General features: G+C 37.6%; 1 protein-coding gene across 1 annotated transcript in view; it reads right to left on the bottom strand.

The window, feature by feature from the left end:
* ARHGAP8 (Rho GTPase activating protein 8) overlaps positions 1 to 14574 on the bottom strand; it is a 60788-nt gene that overhangs the window by 38624 nt on the left and 7590 nt on the right. Inside the window, exons 3-5 of the mRNA XM_010575273.1 lie at positions 6321 to 6408; positions 3428 to 3559; positions 376 to 462 (exon numbers count right to left, since the gene is read on the bottom strand). Of these exons, the coding sequence (XP_010573575.1) occupies positions 376 to 462; positions 3428 to 3559; positions 6321 to 6408 (307 nt within the window). The remainder of the gene's footprint in view (positions 1 to 375; positions 463 to 3427; positions 3560 to 6320; positions 6409 to 14574) is intronic.

Below are 14574 nucleotides of genomic sequence, written 5' to 3'. Positions count from 1 at the left end.
CATTCATTACCTGCTTTACCGTACCACCTAGCAACTCCAGTCATGGGCTCAGTTCTATTGTACTAAGTGCTGTTAAACAGGACAAAAAAGTCATTCATGGTCCACAGAATAACTATGTTTTAAAGTGATATTTACTTTAACATACCAGTAAAACTATTATGAACTGAGACTTCCTTTTCTTATAAAGAAAAGAACTCTACCCTATTATTCATACCCAAGCTTAAGCTCACCTTACTCATTAGTTCAAGACAGTTTAAATGGGTATTGTGCTGTTACCTGACATATTTTACCTCAAGCCTTTTTAAAAGCAACTTATTAGAGAACATACCATCCTTAAACAAAACAGGAAAATGTGTTGAATAAATTGCCAAGTACCTTATAAGAGGTTTAAAGATATTCCACAGAATTTTTATGAAGTTGGTTGGATGTACAACATAAAGCGCTTTAAGGTTTTTCTTATACCTGGGGGAAAAAAAAAAAGAAAGAAATTGTTAGGAGACTGTTGAATATCATAGAACTGAATAGCTGCAACTGAATGGGAGCTATTATTACAGGAACATTATACAGGATTCTTTTCAAACACATTAAAAAGACCTAATTCAGAAGAAATGGAATGTAAAATGAAAAAAAAGCCCAATTTTAAAAAATGGTCAGTTTTGATGATACAATAGTAGGCCAAGATAACACTGTTACATTCCTAACCAATGTCTGCTGTGTCATAGATTTAATATCAGGGGGACAGAAAGAAAATTTGGCAACTTGAAAAAAAAATATTGAGAAGAGAATGAAAAGCCTATAAAAAAAATCTGTAATGAAAAAAATTACTTTCCTTCCTCTCCCTTTATTTTCTGCTTACAGGAGTTTCATGTTGGAGAAAATTTCTAACTTTTCAGATGTAAAATTTACACCTAATCTTTTATTGTCTTTTTTTGCTAGTAATTACTAAAGGTGAAGCCAACTGCACACTGTTTTGTATTGGATGGTCCCCTTCGTATGAAACAAAAACCTTTCTCCATTATAGCTTTGCTTGATTCTACAGTGTCATATCATGATACATAAACAATAGATTCTAGAAGGCTGAAACCGAAATGGAAACCAGGCTGCACAAAAAGACTGCTCTTATTCAACGTTATTGCAAAATGAAATTGAGAAACGCATAATAAAATATCCTGCTTTTATATATAAATTGTTGCTTATTACTTTGCCAAGTGTGCCTCCCAGTAGGGAGCAGCCCTCCCAAGTGTTCACTGCTCATTGTTAGAAAACAATGATCATGGAAAAAAATGATTGTGAACTTCTAAGAAAAACCTTCTTGTAACAGGTTATGGTAAGAGGGGGAAAAGGGACCAAGTTTGCAAGTACAACAGTTTTTCCTTTTGGGTTTTAATTGGGCCCATACATCTCTGAATGAAAAAGGCATTGTTTTCACAAAGCCACTATCATACACAAGCAAACAACTATCCCTGTGCAATTGGCACCACTGTGGATAAGAACCCCAAATCAACAATAAATACTAATAAGCAAAAAACCTGAGCTGTTTTACTGAAGTTTCCATTTTCAGTTTGTTTTGTACCTTGAAGCAATGGGCATAAGCCGTTGCTTCTGTGGAAGTTTATGTACTTCATAGTTGCCTAGATTACAACTAAGTGCCCAAAATACTTTACTGAGCCTCTGCTGTAAGCCCTCAATGCAAGATCTACTCTTTTGAAACTATTCCTGTCGAACATTTGCTTTCATGATGATAGCTAACTACTATCGTCCTTTGTACTCTCCTCTGTCCCTGCTTTCCTTTGATCCCAAAACACACACACAGAAGAAGTCTGAAAGGTGCTATTTTGGGTTTTTTTTTTCTCTGGCTAGTACAGCTGAACATACATGTTAGGCTGTGAATATTGCTTTGAGCTTCTCAATGACAGCATGCTAAGAAGTTCCAACTGTGAATAAAATGATGGGTGTAGAGTTTTGCCCAGCTACCCAAAATTCTCAGTTCCTCTTTGGGTGTCCTGCTTTCTCGGTCAGGGTGTGGGAATGGAGAGAACAGATTTTTGGCATAAATGAGAGTCACATTGTGCACCTGTAGGCGTGGCAAAAGGCAACAAAGAAGGTATTTCCCTTGTACTGCCTCTCCCCATACAGCAACTGTAAACTTGGCTTGAGATTCTCCCGGAAGAAAAAGAGTGTGATGCTTTATTTTCAGGAATTGTCAGTGCATGGCAAAAACCAGTATTGTAGTCCAAATCTCTCACCAAAGACAAAAATATAAGAGATCCTCTGCCTTTCTTCTCCCTTACCCAGTCCCAGAAAGAATAGATACATTGTACTAACCATATTCAGAAACCTACTAGCAAAAATAAGCGGTTTTGGTCTGTTGCTGAGTGGATAGCGATAGCAGTATCTCATGAAAGTAGTTAGAGGCTTCAGATGACAGCTTCCCACTGCCACTCTGATGGCTGCTGTGCACAACCTCATCTTCTAGCTTAGTGGGTTTTAAAGTTTCAGGAGGTTATTGGGTGAGATTCAAAAGAGTCTGCGCGCTGGCACTAGACAACCACAAGGTGTTGTGTACACATCAACTTCAATTTTCAAAGCAGGGTCAGGTATTTCACTGGGACTGCTCCCAGTCTAGTCTAGAAACACCCAATAATCTTTTTCACGACACCTTTTTTTGAGATTCGCTTCTTGTTCCAGCTCCCAATTTGGAAAAATCCCCCACAACACGCACACACACTCTCACACTCAGAAAAGACCTGTATTTTTGCTTTCAGTCATGTTGCCCTCTTGAGGCCAACCTACAGACAAGTAACAACTTGCCAACAAGTAAAAGAGTAACCAATTTCAATAGGAACTCTCAGCTTTGTTGGCAAGTGTGCACTTTCAAAGAATAAACATCAGAACTTTAGTTTCCACTAGTAAAATACTATTTATCTAGGAGCTTTGGCCTCAACCCTGAAAGGTCAGGCATATACAAGCACAGCGGTCCCTTTGGGGCTTTACATATAACAACCAACAAACACTGCAAGGCCTGTGAGATATGGACTGTTAAAAACTATCTTTCCTTTTTTGTGTACAGCCTAGCCTCGGGATGATCAAAGGTTCAAACGCAACTGTGAGATAATCGAGAATGATGACCAATAAGGTGTCAAAGGTATCTTGTTCAATAGCGCACAGAAAAGGCAATGGCTCTTGGTTTTGTTCCCAAGGGGTTTTATAGTTTTATATAACCACTGCAGCACCCTGGCCATTCCTTAGTACTACACAGAAGACACTTAAAAGATAACCAACAGTACTGATATCACTGTAAGAATTTGCAATGGCAAAATTAACTCATTTGGCTGTGGGCAAATCAGGAAAGATCCGCTTCCTTCGTGGAAGTTAGTTACAGACATCACACAACCGAAAGAGCAAACCAAATATTTTGGAGGCATACTTCCTGTCAAATTCTTTGTAGGCTGTTTGTAACCATTTCAGAGATGGTTTATTCAGACTCTTCAGGCCATAGTGAAAGTAGACAACCGTATAATCATTCTCTACATACTGGTCCAGAGTATACTTTAAGTACCTGAGGAGAAAGATAACATTTTAGTTTTAAGACAGTTTACTGGATGAGATTTTTAAAGCAGTAACTGAGAAAGAAAATGTGCTATTTTTGCACAGAATGCTAGTGACTGCAAATTTATGTTTGCTTCAATGTATTTATCTAACAAGTTCATCTTGCTCTAGTGGCAATGTTGCCAATAATTCCACATCACTGCAAAGCCTGAAATTTGAAAGAACATATTTAGCTACAAAAACTATGGTGCTCATGAATCATTAAAAGATGAAGACAATGTGGGACTGAGTTTTCCAAGAAATTTTTTAGAAGATGCATTTTAACTGATAGTGACTCTTATTTTGCTTTCTTCTTGTCTTTGTAAATTCCTTCCTTTTAGCCAAGCAAACAATGTCATTTTGACTTTTCAAAATAACAAACAATAAATCTTGGGTTTTCCTCTCGATTTAAAACTTCCTAAATTCTTGAAAAATCCATTAGTCCTAATTACTGCCAATTACAGTTACTGTAAACTGTTTTCTTGAATATACTTGCCTTTCCCTTGTTTGCATTGTGGGGACTGTGTTCATAGATCATTTCCCTTAAAACTAATTTAAAGAACTACACTACTTATCCCATCTTGAAATAATGCTGCATGTTTTATAAGCAGATTTCTGTGTGTTCGTTCTTTTATGGTATAGTTTAAGATGCTTTTCTCTTCCCTTTCTCATACAATTGAGAACACTGTATGGCCTATTACACAGCTCAATGATTCAAATAAAGCAATGATGGAGGAGTATAATCTGGCCTCATGTCTTGCTGTGTCAGATTTCAACTTTCTCATGTCATTCTCAATGCTATCTTATTATTCTGCGACAGAGCCTCAGCTATTGCTCTTAATTGTATGTAAGCAATTTTCATTCAATAAAATAGATAGTTCCATGTGCCATTTATTAGACTGTGGCCATCTGCAAGTATCAAGGCCACTTTGACTATCCACCTTTGCATGCAAAAGCCCGTAACTTCACTCTTACACTGTACTCCCACAGTCTCATTTATCTACTTATTCTCTCAGCATACTGTAAATCTTAGACTGTGAATAGCCTTGGACAAGGACTGCCACTGCAATTAATATAACGCTGTTTTGATCCCCAACTTAAGTATTAATGGTATTTTAATAGAAGAAGTAGTAGTAACAGTCATTCAAGACTTTTTAAAAAAAGTTTGAAATTAAAATATATCTAAACAGATATTCTTACGTACAGAGTGCCACATGTTTTATTTTACAGCATGTAAATTCCTTGGCACATTGCATCCAGAAAGCCTGTACTTCTAAAAAAAATTGGGAGAGTTTTGCTGGCATAAAATACCCAGTCTTTTTGTACAGCCTTGGAACAGTTAATTGACTGTAACAGAACTGCAGGGACATTACAAAAGCTTTACCGAATCCATTCTTTAAGTGATTTAATCACAAAATACCTACCAATCTGTAGCTTTTCCTCAGAATTCAACATCTAACTACTCAAAAGCAGATCACTCGATATTTATATTGCTAGCTTCACATTCAGACACCTGCCCTCAATTCTCTCTTAGCAGACTTCCAAAGTGGATTTGACGTGGACTCAGAAACATGGATGATGTGTACTCAGAAAACATGTAAGTGTTCAAGTCAGAAGAGTCTAAGGGCTGGAAACCCTGGTTTCATCAAGGCAGCTCCTCACAGATCTGAGGAAGGGTTCTTCGATCTGGTAGCAAACTTGTCACACTCCTTTCTTTGGCATCTCCTATTAGTCATTGCAAGCAGCTCCTCTAGGTGAGGAGCTGACTGGTGTGGCTCTTCCTCCTAGGTGCTAATACTCCCTCTGTGCTACACAGGAAGCTTTGGCTTAAGGCTGTGGAAATACCCTAGCTGTGAAGAGGATAAAAATGAAGCAAGATGGTCTCAAACACATTTCATGAGTAACCTGTCTTTTAATCCCTTTTTGTTTCTGAAAAGTTGAGATAACAGCACTTCTGTCCTTTCCAATGATGGTGGGTACTCATGGTTGAAAGGTGCTCAAACGTTCTGGCAATGGAGGCTGTACAAGAGCTCCAAATAGGTTTAAAATGCTTAAGAAGGAGAGGACTCTCATGGCAGAAGAGATCTCCTTGTAGTGACAAACTACAGGGCAGAAACATGTCCTGGTACCTTCCTGCAGCAAGTTAATAAAGAAGAATGTTGTGCTTTTACATATTCACAACCTCTTCTAACGCAAAAAGCCAAACATTACAAAGTGAGACACATATAAAAATGTTAAGCATAACATACTGTACATAATGCAGATCTTTTTATAAAAGAAGAAAACCACTAAGATGTAAGTAACTAAATAATGCTCTTGCTGAGTGATTTAGGAGATGAAGTACAACAAATTAAGGCAAACACTGCTATTCACATGAACATATGTATGGAGCACTAAAATACTAAAATTTCTCTTTCATTGGTCCTCATCATAAATTCAATTTTTTTAAATACAGTCAGAATTCATTAATAAAATCAAGACGACAAGTTTCTTTCAGTACACAGTGAATTGCTGCTTCTAGTCAAGATTACAGGTGAAGCAACTCTTGCAGTTTTGTCCATATCTCATTCACTTAATATTAACACTAGTCGGTCTTGCATCCTTTTTTCATTTCACTCCTTGTCTTACTCCTGCTTCTCCTCTCTGAAAGCTCATTCACCTGGAAACAAGCTAATAGCAGTTCACATATAAAAATGTAAAGTAGTCGACGCAGGAGATTGAGAGAAACTTACTCCAGCAATCTGGTGTGATTGAGCTGATGGGAGGGGGGCATACGGCAGCAACTGAAGGTAATCACCTTCCTTCCAGAATTGTCATCACCTAGTGAACAAAACAGTTAGTAAAGACAACGCTCATTTACTTATGCAATGGGACTTCAGTGGTCTGAAGAAATGGCTTGTATCTTATGATATTTGGGGTTACCTCTATTTCCCATTGTTACTCAAAACATACTGTGAAACTTCACTGTCAAATCACGTTGCCTACAGAAAGCAATTTGGCCACTGCTGCATTGAAATGAAGCAGCTGCTGGGCAAATGATGAAGCTAAGCTGAGAAAGTCATATTCAAAGGTGGTTGGTGGTACTCAGCTCCTGACAGAGAACTCTTAAGTCCGCCTGTAGCATTCAGTCGTGGTAGAGAACAGGTCTGCTTTACCTAGTAGGCTTGGAAGTGACCTGTTTTCAAATTCTTCATGCTTTATATCTGGAATTTATCAGAATACCACTCTGCTGACAAGCACTTTGGCAATTTGCTTTGTCACACATCCAAGTCAGATTTTTTTAACCAACTTAGGCTTTCTTACCCACTTTTTTCTAGAAGCACTGCTACATTCAGATTGCATTTAAAACACAACAAGCAAGGCATACAAGTATGCTTTTCTAACATGAAGATCCCTAAATGTCCATCCCTTAGCTCCTCTGACAAAGCATATATTGCTGCATTTAAGTTCCTTTAGTCTGACTCATGACAGCTTCACTCACACTGTCTGTACAGACAAGGTTGGTGTTCACGCCGTGCCCATCCCACACCTAAGTTCCTCTATCTGGAAAGCCAGGCGCAGAGGTTGAGTCATGCTCATACTAAAGGTAACTCAGCACTGAAGACTGTGACGTATTAAGATTTTAACATATATCTACATGAAAGATACCATTCCTTTTAAAGCAATACAGAATCATCCCAGAAAATGTTTAGACTGAATTCATATTTGAGACATTCTTGGTCTAATTTCAAGGTTCAAAATGATAATATTTAATACTTGCTTCTATTGCCACTAAAACATCAAAGTTTGGCTTTGATATAAGCAGAATTACAATAAAGTTAAGAATTGGTGGGGTTTTAGATATTCTTTATAATTCTGTTGTTCCCCTTTCACCCCTAATGAAGTAAGTAGCTGTAATGAATAAACAAAAAAAAGAAGTAAAATGGGGGAAGTTAAACCTGTAACAGAGTCAATTAATGAATAAATAAAATCATATGAGCATTTCTGTGAAAACTGGGTAGAACAGCTTCAGACCACTTCTTAAGCTGTTCTAGTTTGTATTACTGAAGTTGGTTCAAGTTACTTGATCTGAACAAACAGAATACCTCCCAGCTTTACAAACACACATTTTCCGTGAAAACCCACCACTGATAGTAATATGCTTTCCTTCATTCAACTCAGGAAGAGGTGGCTGTCCTCACCTGATGGATTCCACACTAAGAAAAAAACCCTGTATTAGCTTTGTCCAGTTCCTACCTAGTTGTGCTCAATAGTACTTACAAAGGTCATGATGGACAGCATCTATTTAAACCCATTCCATTACAGGTGCAGGAGGAGAAAAGGGAGGAAAGAGGCGAGATTAACATTTAATGACTTTTCACGTGTGAACGTGGACTGAGAGACATCTTCTGCATTATCAATTCCAAGCCTGTGTTATCACCAGGAACTGTACCACATAATCCTTCCATTGATTTGTTGAGCTCTATCTTAAAATAGTTAGGTTTTTCTGTTTCTTGCTCCTCCTGCTCACTGCTTTGACAACTAGCAACCTGCTTTCTCAATTCCAGTCTAAAAGTCACAGCAAGTCTGTCCCAATTTATGTGACAATGACATCACTCAGCTGAAGCAGCGTTTCTCCTTCAGTGCTATTTACCATCCCAAAGGACTCTGTGGACAATAATCGTATCCCCTCCCAGCCTGTATTTTACTGCTTGTAAACAAGTTAGATCATCTATCTCTTCCCCAACCTATCTATTCTCTACCCTGTTCCAATCTGAATGCATCTTTCCTAAACATGGGTGATAAAAGTTAGATAACAAATTGCAGATGAACATCACATATAGGACTTAAAAAGGTTTCCTAGCAATATCAACATCATTGTATTTACTGAAAACCAAGATGAACTATTAATTTAGTTTGACAGCTATAGCTGGATTATCTCTGATGGCCACCCCACTCTTATTTCACAGAAGATCGCTTCTCTTTTTTTATTTATGCAGCCAAAGAACCTGTTGCTATTTGCTTTAACATCCTTTAAAGATCTAACTCAGCTTGACTTTTGGCAGTTACCACTTTAGTCCTGTAGTTTTGACTTCCAAAACACAGCTCTTTCTGCTGGCTTGTTCTTTCTTCCTGTTCCTTTTTGGCTGACTGCTTATTTTTATTATATTTCTCAAAGGTGTTTTTTCATCCCACAAGGCCTGGTGCCTCTTCCCACATTAAAAATAAATTCTGACTTGTGTGTTAAATAAGGTGCTTGAGCACCACTAAAGAAAGAATATGCACACCACCACAATGATATGCACTCAAGTATGTCTGCATATTGTTCTTTAACAGACCACAACTTTATTTCCTGAAGTTATTTTTAAGTATCTTATTTGATATTCTCAGAGTACTTATATAAGCATTACGTGACATGCATTAATATGAATGATGCACTAAAATTAAATTAAAACATTAATAAAAGATCGTTCTCTAAATCATGACTTGTTTGTGAAAAAATTGCTGTTACAATGCACTGTAGAATATTTTATTTGTTAGAGACAATCATTTTTATGAGCAAAATAAATCTAAGAAAGGTTTCCAGTTAAATTACTAAATGAGTCACTAATTGTCACTGGTGGTCACATTTGACTGCTTGAATTAAAAGTCAGGAAAATAACCAGCTTTATAAAAGACTGCAGATACACTTAGAACATACACAAACATAATTGCCTGGTTTCAATAATGGGAAAACTGAGGCAGAGAAACTTTCTCAAAATTACCAGCAGAGCAGAGCACCTCATTCTCCCACCCCACAGTGCCACAGAGGCAACAAGAGCAAACCAGAAAAGGCGACTGAGAACCTCAACTCCATTAAAAACTAAATAAAGCAGTGCCAGCTTCCCATTGGTGATGACAGCTAATGAAAGGAAAAAGGCTGTTCTTTCTCCATAGGCATCAATAATGTTTTGAACAACATCAAATTTTAACATGACATATGAAGTGCTGATCAAAACAGAAGCAGGCTTTCCTTGCCCTCCACCAGAAGGGCTGTGACTGAACACCCTGGGAAATGCCCATCATCATTTGCTTCCCAGTCCAACAGTTTGAATCCCACGACCTTGAGGATTTAATTTTTACCCAAGCATGTGAAAGTGCAGTTTGAAGGGTAAGGTGAGGAACGGCAGTTATCTTCACATTTAAAGGAGAGCGTAACTGGATTTTAAATCAGCATAGAGTATATTTTTATCCCGCAAAACCTGTATTTTCCTACTATTTGGACTTAAGACAGAACTGAAAGATGTCTCAGTTTCTACAGAGGACAAAGCAAAAAAAAAGTGCAATATCAGCTTTGCTCCTTCATGTTTTGCTTCCAGGTCAAAAATGTAGTTTTATATTAACCTACTTTGTTTCATAGGCTAATGTCACCAAACACTTTCAGATGAAAGCTGATAACCTGTTCTACCCTCCCTGGAAAATGTGCTCCTCCCCTTATCTTTCTGGACTGGTTCTGAGCTCCAGATATTCAGGAGGCATTCCCAAACACTGAGTGCCTTAACTGCTTGGGTACTCACACTCCTCCAGCTACCTACCTATGCCTTTTTAAAAGTCACTAGCTCAGATTCTGCCCTTGTGCACAAAAAGGTCCGATAGCCTTCTCTCGCCCATGGGTAGGAGGCTCCTGCCTTTGAACCAGGCACTTGCTATCACGCAGACGTATTACTGGGCAGCCTCAGGATTATCAGCTGTGCTGGCTGCAGAGCCACCCCTGGGAGCGCAGCACGGCAATGCCAGCCTCCTCCTCTGTCCTCGGTGAGTAAAGAGGGATGTGTAGAGCACGCTGTCCCGAATGACATTTATGCACATTAAAATACAAGCTGGCTGCTGGGGTTTCATTTGTCTGGATTTCCCTGAAACAGCCACGAATCATACATCGCTTTTGATATCAGACTCTGCAGTAGGGAAAAAAAGTTACAGTAAGACACGGGAAGAGCAAGTGGGAAAGCGGATTGTTCTACTTTTTAATTAAGAATTTGGATAGCACAGCACTTCCTAACTGCTTCTTGCAAATGAAAAGTTTTTTTTCTAATGATATAGCTCATTCCAACTTGCAAATGAGATCTTTTGGATGCTGTAGTTTTAGCACGACTGTTTAAGAGCTTTTGTTCTGATGATACCAAACATTACTATTTTATAAGTGAAAAGTGAAATATCATTTTACTTCACTGAAGCTTGTCATTATCACTTTACAGCAAAGCAAGATCCTCAAGTCAACAGAAGCTTTGCCATTGGTTTCAATGGGAGTAGAAGCAGGGTCAAAATCCAGGGGACTTGCCACACCAATGAAAACACTTGCTCACATATTTGTTTCATTAACAGAATTTATGCTAGAGAAAACGAGCCTAAACTTCAATTACATTATGTTAAATGGCAAGACAAACTGTGCTTTCAAGCCTCCTTCTACACTCCACAACTCAGGAAAATACAGGGGTCTCAAAAAAGCCATTATGAAACTTCTGTGTTTTGCCTAGGCTGAGTAATGGACAGTAAATACATCCACAACTAATCCACTATGGATCTCTGCCCATCCATAATGGCAAACTTTGTCAGTTAAGAAATACACAGCCAAGATAACACAGCTGACTCTCAACATTAGCAGAAGAAGCTTATACTTTTAGCTGTAGAGATTTGAGTCCTCTTTCTCCTGGCATTGATCACCTCAGCCGATCATATGAAAATATATTACAACAGATATTAGCCAGCTTAAAGATGAAGTATTAAAATACCCATTGGAGTGTTCATCCTTTGGGATAGAGACCAGATCCACCAAGGAAATGCAAAGAATGCCACCAACTCTAAATTCTAGGAGTCACCTTGTTTTGATTTCACAAAGTTCCCTTTTTGCATTCATTCCTCTAGATTCTACTCACATCCACTTGTTTATTTAGAAACCAACTTTCTGTGAGAGGATTGCACCTGCACTGCACCTGGCTAATTCCGGAAAGTGCCAAAAGTGCAATTAAAATCAATTACATGCTCAGGTGTCTTTCTAAATAGGAATGACTATAAGTGAAAGTTCAGGAGATTTCCTACATCAGTGACCTTATTCATTTCCCTCAGAAAGCAAAGACTGCCCATCACAGATTCCTCCATGATCAATTTTTCTTTTAAATTTTGTCTAAGAAAAATACTTTGCCATAGCACTTTTTTTTTTGGATCAGCTGAAAGCAAAGGGACAGCTTGCTTTTTGATATAATTAATTATTTACATCTCATCTGTGCTCCTCTTAAAGTATGTAAAATAAGTTGAAATAAGGGTGAGTTAAAGCCAATACTGAAGCTAACCTCTCTAATGTCAGTACAGTTCTATCTGACTGACTCTCTGGACTAGAACAATGCTCTAGTCTTAAAAGGAGCACTGAAAATCAAAACTGCTTTCAGTGATGCAAAACTAAGTATTTTGATGTTTCACAGAAAGCATAAAAGAAAATTTAAGGAAAGCAAAGAAACAGCAGAATAGTCAAACAGAAAGGGAATATAATTTACATTTACTTGGTAAAGGGGAAATAGTGCTAGGCTTTTCTTTTTAATAAGCTATATTTGGGTATAGAATGACTTATGGTATATTGTCAGGATACCCAAACCTAACATTGAGTACACATTCACATTTGAATTTGGCACTTTGAGCCATCATTTATTTTAGCAAGCCTGTTGCTCTACTAAGTGATGTTTAAAGCAGACCTGTTATATTTTCTCAGATTCAACAAGAAAGCATGTCCATATATTTTTATACCATTAACTCAGCTGTGTCTTCAAAAAAGACACTATAACTTACAGTGTGATGTTCAAAGCAAGGAATGTGGTAAATAAGGATTTATTTCCTTTCACATTCTGAGAAGAAAATAGTTGGAGAAAGAAGCAAGAGGAAAACTGGTGCAGAATCTGGAAAATCCAAGTTCAATTCCTGCCTAAAGGATTTGAACCCGTGTTTCTATCACTCAGGAAAGTTTCCTCTTCACTAGAGCAGGAAATACTTTTCATTGATGTCAACCTTTATTTTGGAGCTCCTCTCATAGCAATTGAGAGAAAAACATGACACCCAGATGGTTAGCACATGCTTTGTAATGTGCAAAGCCCACATGACCATCTGCTTGTGCTGCAAATAGGTTACGAACCAGAGCCCTCAGCTTCCTTCTTGAAAAGCGCCAAAGTCTTACGTCTCTTCAGTTGATTTCTTGTTTTCCCCAAAAGGGTAGTCATGAAATAACATCAGAGATACTGATTTCAGGAACACCCCATGGAAATAAAAAATATTAACAAAGTAAATCTTTTAAGAAAAAAAAAAAAATCTTTAAACCCAGTTCTTTCCTGTGGGCCTGCAATTTACAGACCACAGATCTGCCCCTGAAGGTATTGCAAGAAGTAGAAAAGCTGTCACTGAGATGGACTGAAAATTATCAGGACTTGTGTCTTAGGCTTATTAGGTAATTCGCTACAGTTTCTCCTTACATGTTACAAAAACTAAATTACAACTTTACCTTTCACAGTCTGATCTACATAATACTATTCTAATCAGTTTCTAATGCACTGGTTCAATGTCAGAAAGGGGCATGAAATCAACTGGATCTTGAAGAAAAATATGGACAGTCTCTACAAAGACCCAGGCTGGGTACCTGAAATCTTTAAATATAACTAGAAAAGCAATAACAGGCTAAGAAGGGAAATACAGATTTAAAACAATGATGGACTTTGATTCCATTAAAAAGTTTTGTCTAACACATAAAAGGATTAATGAACTAATGGCAATTAATTAAAGGCAATTAATGAAAACACAAGCATCAGAAATGGAGTCCTACTAAATGAGCACATACTCAAAAAAAAGGTACTGCAAAAAGTGGTCAGCGATCATATTATGGAAGCAAACTATAAAAAATAAGGAAGCTTGATGCCTCATATATGCTTATATGTTCCTTTTTCCACAAATAAAAATAATCTTGAGTTTCTTTTGAGGCAACAGATTGACATTTCTCCTTCAAAATAGAAATAAAAAGACCCAGCACTGGAGCACTGTTGCATTAACATATGCTTAGGGCAGTCAGTTACACGCTGGTATTTGTGACATAACCAGTCTGTAATTAATAAACAATTATTAAAGCTTACATCTTTTAAAAAATGTCCTCTATTCTTAATTAATTGTATTTTCACACTGTATGAATACAGCTCAAAAAATCTTCTTTGCATATAGTCAAAGCTATTGTTATGTAAAGCAGGTATAAGTCATTTTAATTTGTCAGAAGCAAGAAGGAATTTTAGATTTTTTTTTTTTAAATTAACTGTTGAAACTAGATCATTGTAAGAGATGGATAAATTACTGCAAATATTTTCAGCTAAATTCTTTCTTTTTCTTCAATCACTTGAAACAATACATCTCATTGTCTTTCAATAACAGACTTAAAACTGAAGGAATTGCTTTTAGAATTGCTTTAATACAGCCATTCCAAACACTGAAAATATAATTTGTTTTATTCAAAGATATTAAAACCATTACAAACTAGGTACCGATCATTTAAAAATTATTTGTTTCAAAGGGGACTGGCCTCTTCCAAGATGGGAAGGAGATCTGAAGAGCTCATCCTTTCCTCACTTGAATCTAAACCCAGAAAACATTCAAACCTGACTCCATGCCAGTTAACACTGGAGGTGAAGCATGTCTTTGGATCATATTTCACCTTCCCCGTGCTCTGCATTCATATGCACACCTCCGCGTTCTTCTCTTACGTCCAACCATCAGAGCTGCTTTAGAGGGTGCAGACTGCCATCTGAAGCACGGCTCCTGGCTTGTGCTTTGCATTTAAATTGTCCAGTAGACTTGCAAAACTCCATCATATATTTCTGACTGAAATGGCAGCTAAAGTCACTCCTTTCTGAGCTCAAACAATGGCTAGAGGACTTTCTTCCCCTACAAAAGAGCGCAGTATTAAGGTGTGGTGGGTTGACCCTGGGTGGACTCCAGGTGCCCCCCAAA

The sequence above is a fragment of the Haliaeetus leucocephalus genome, unplaced genomic scaffold (genome assembly GCF_000737465.1).
Source record: "Haliaeetus leucocephalus isolate CR32 unplaced genomic scaffold, Haliaeetus_leucocephalus-4.0 Scaffold473, whole genome shotgun sequence".
NCBI lineage: Eukaryota > Metazoa > Chordata > Aves > Accipitriformes > Accipitridae > Haliaeetus > Haliaeetus leucocephalus.
This window is presented reverse-complemented; position numbering and strand designations above follow the sequence as displayed.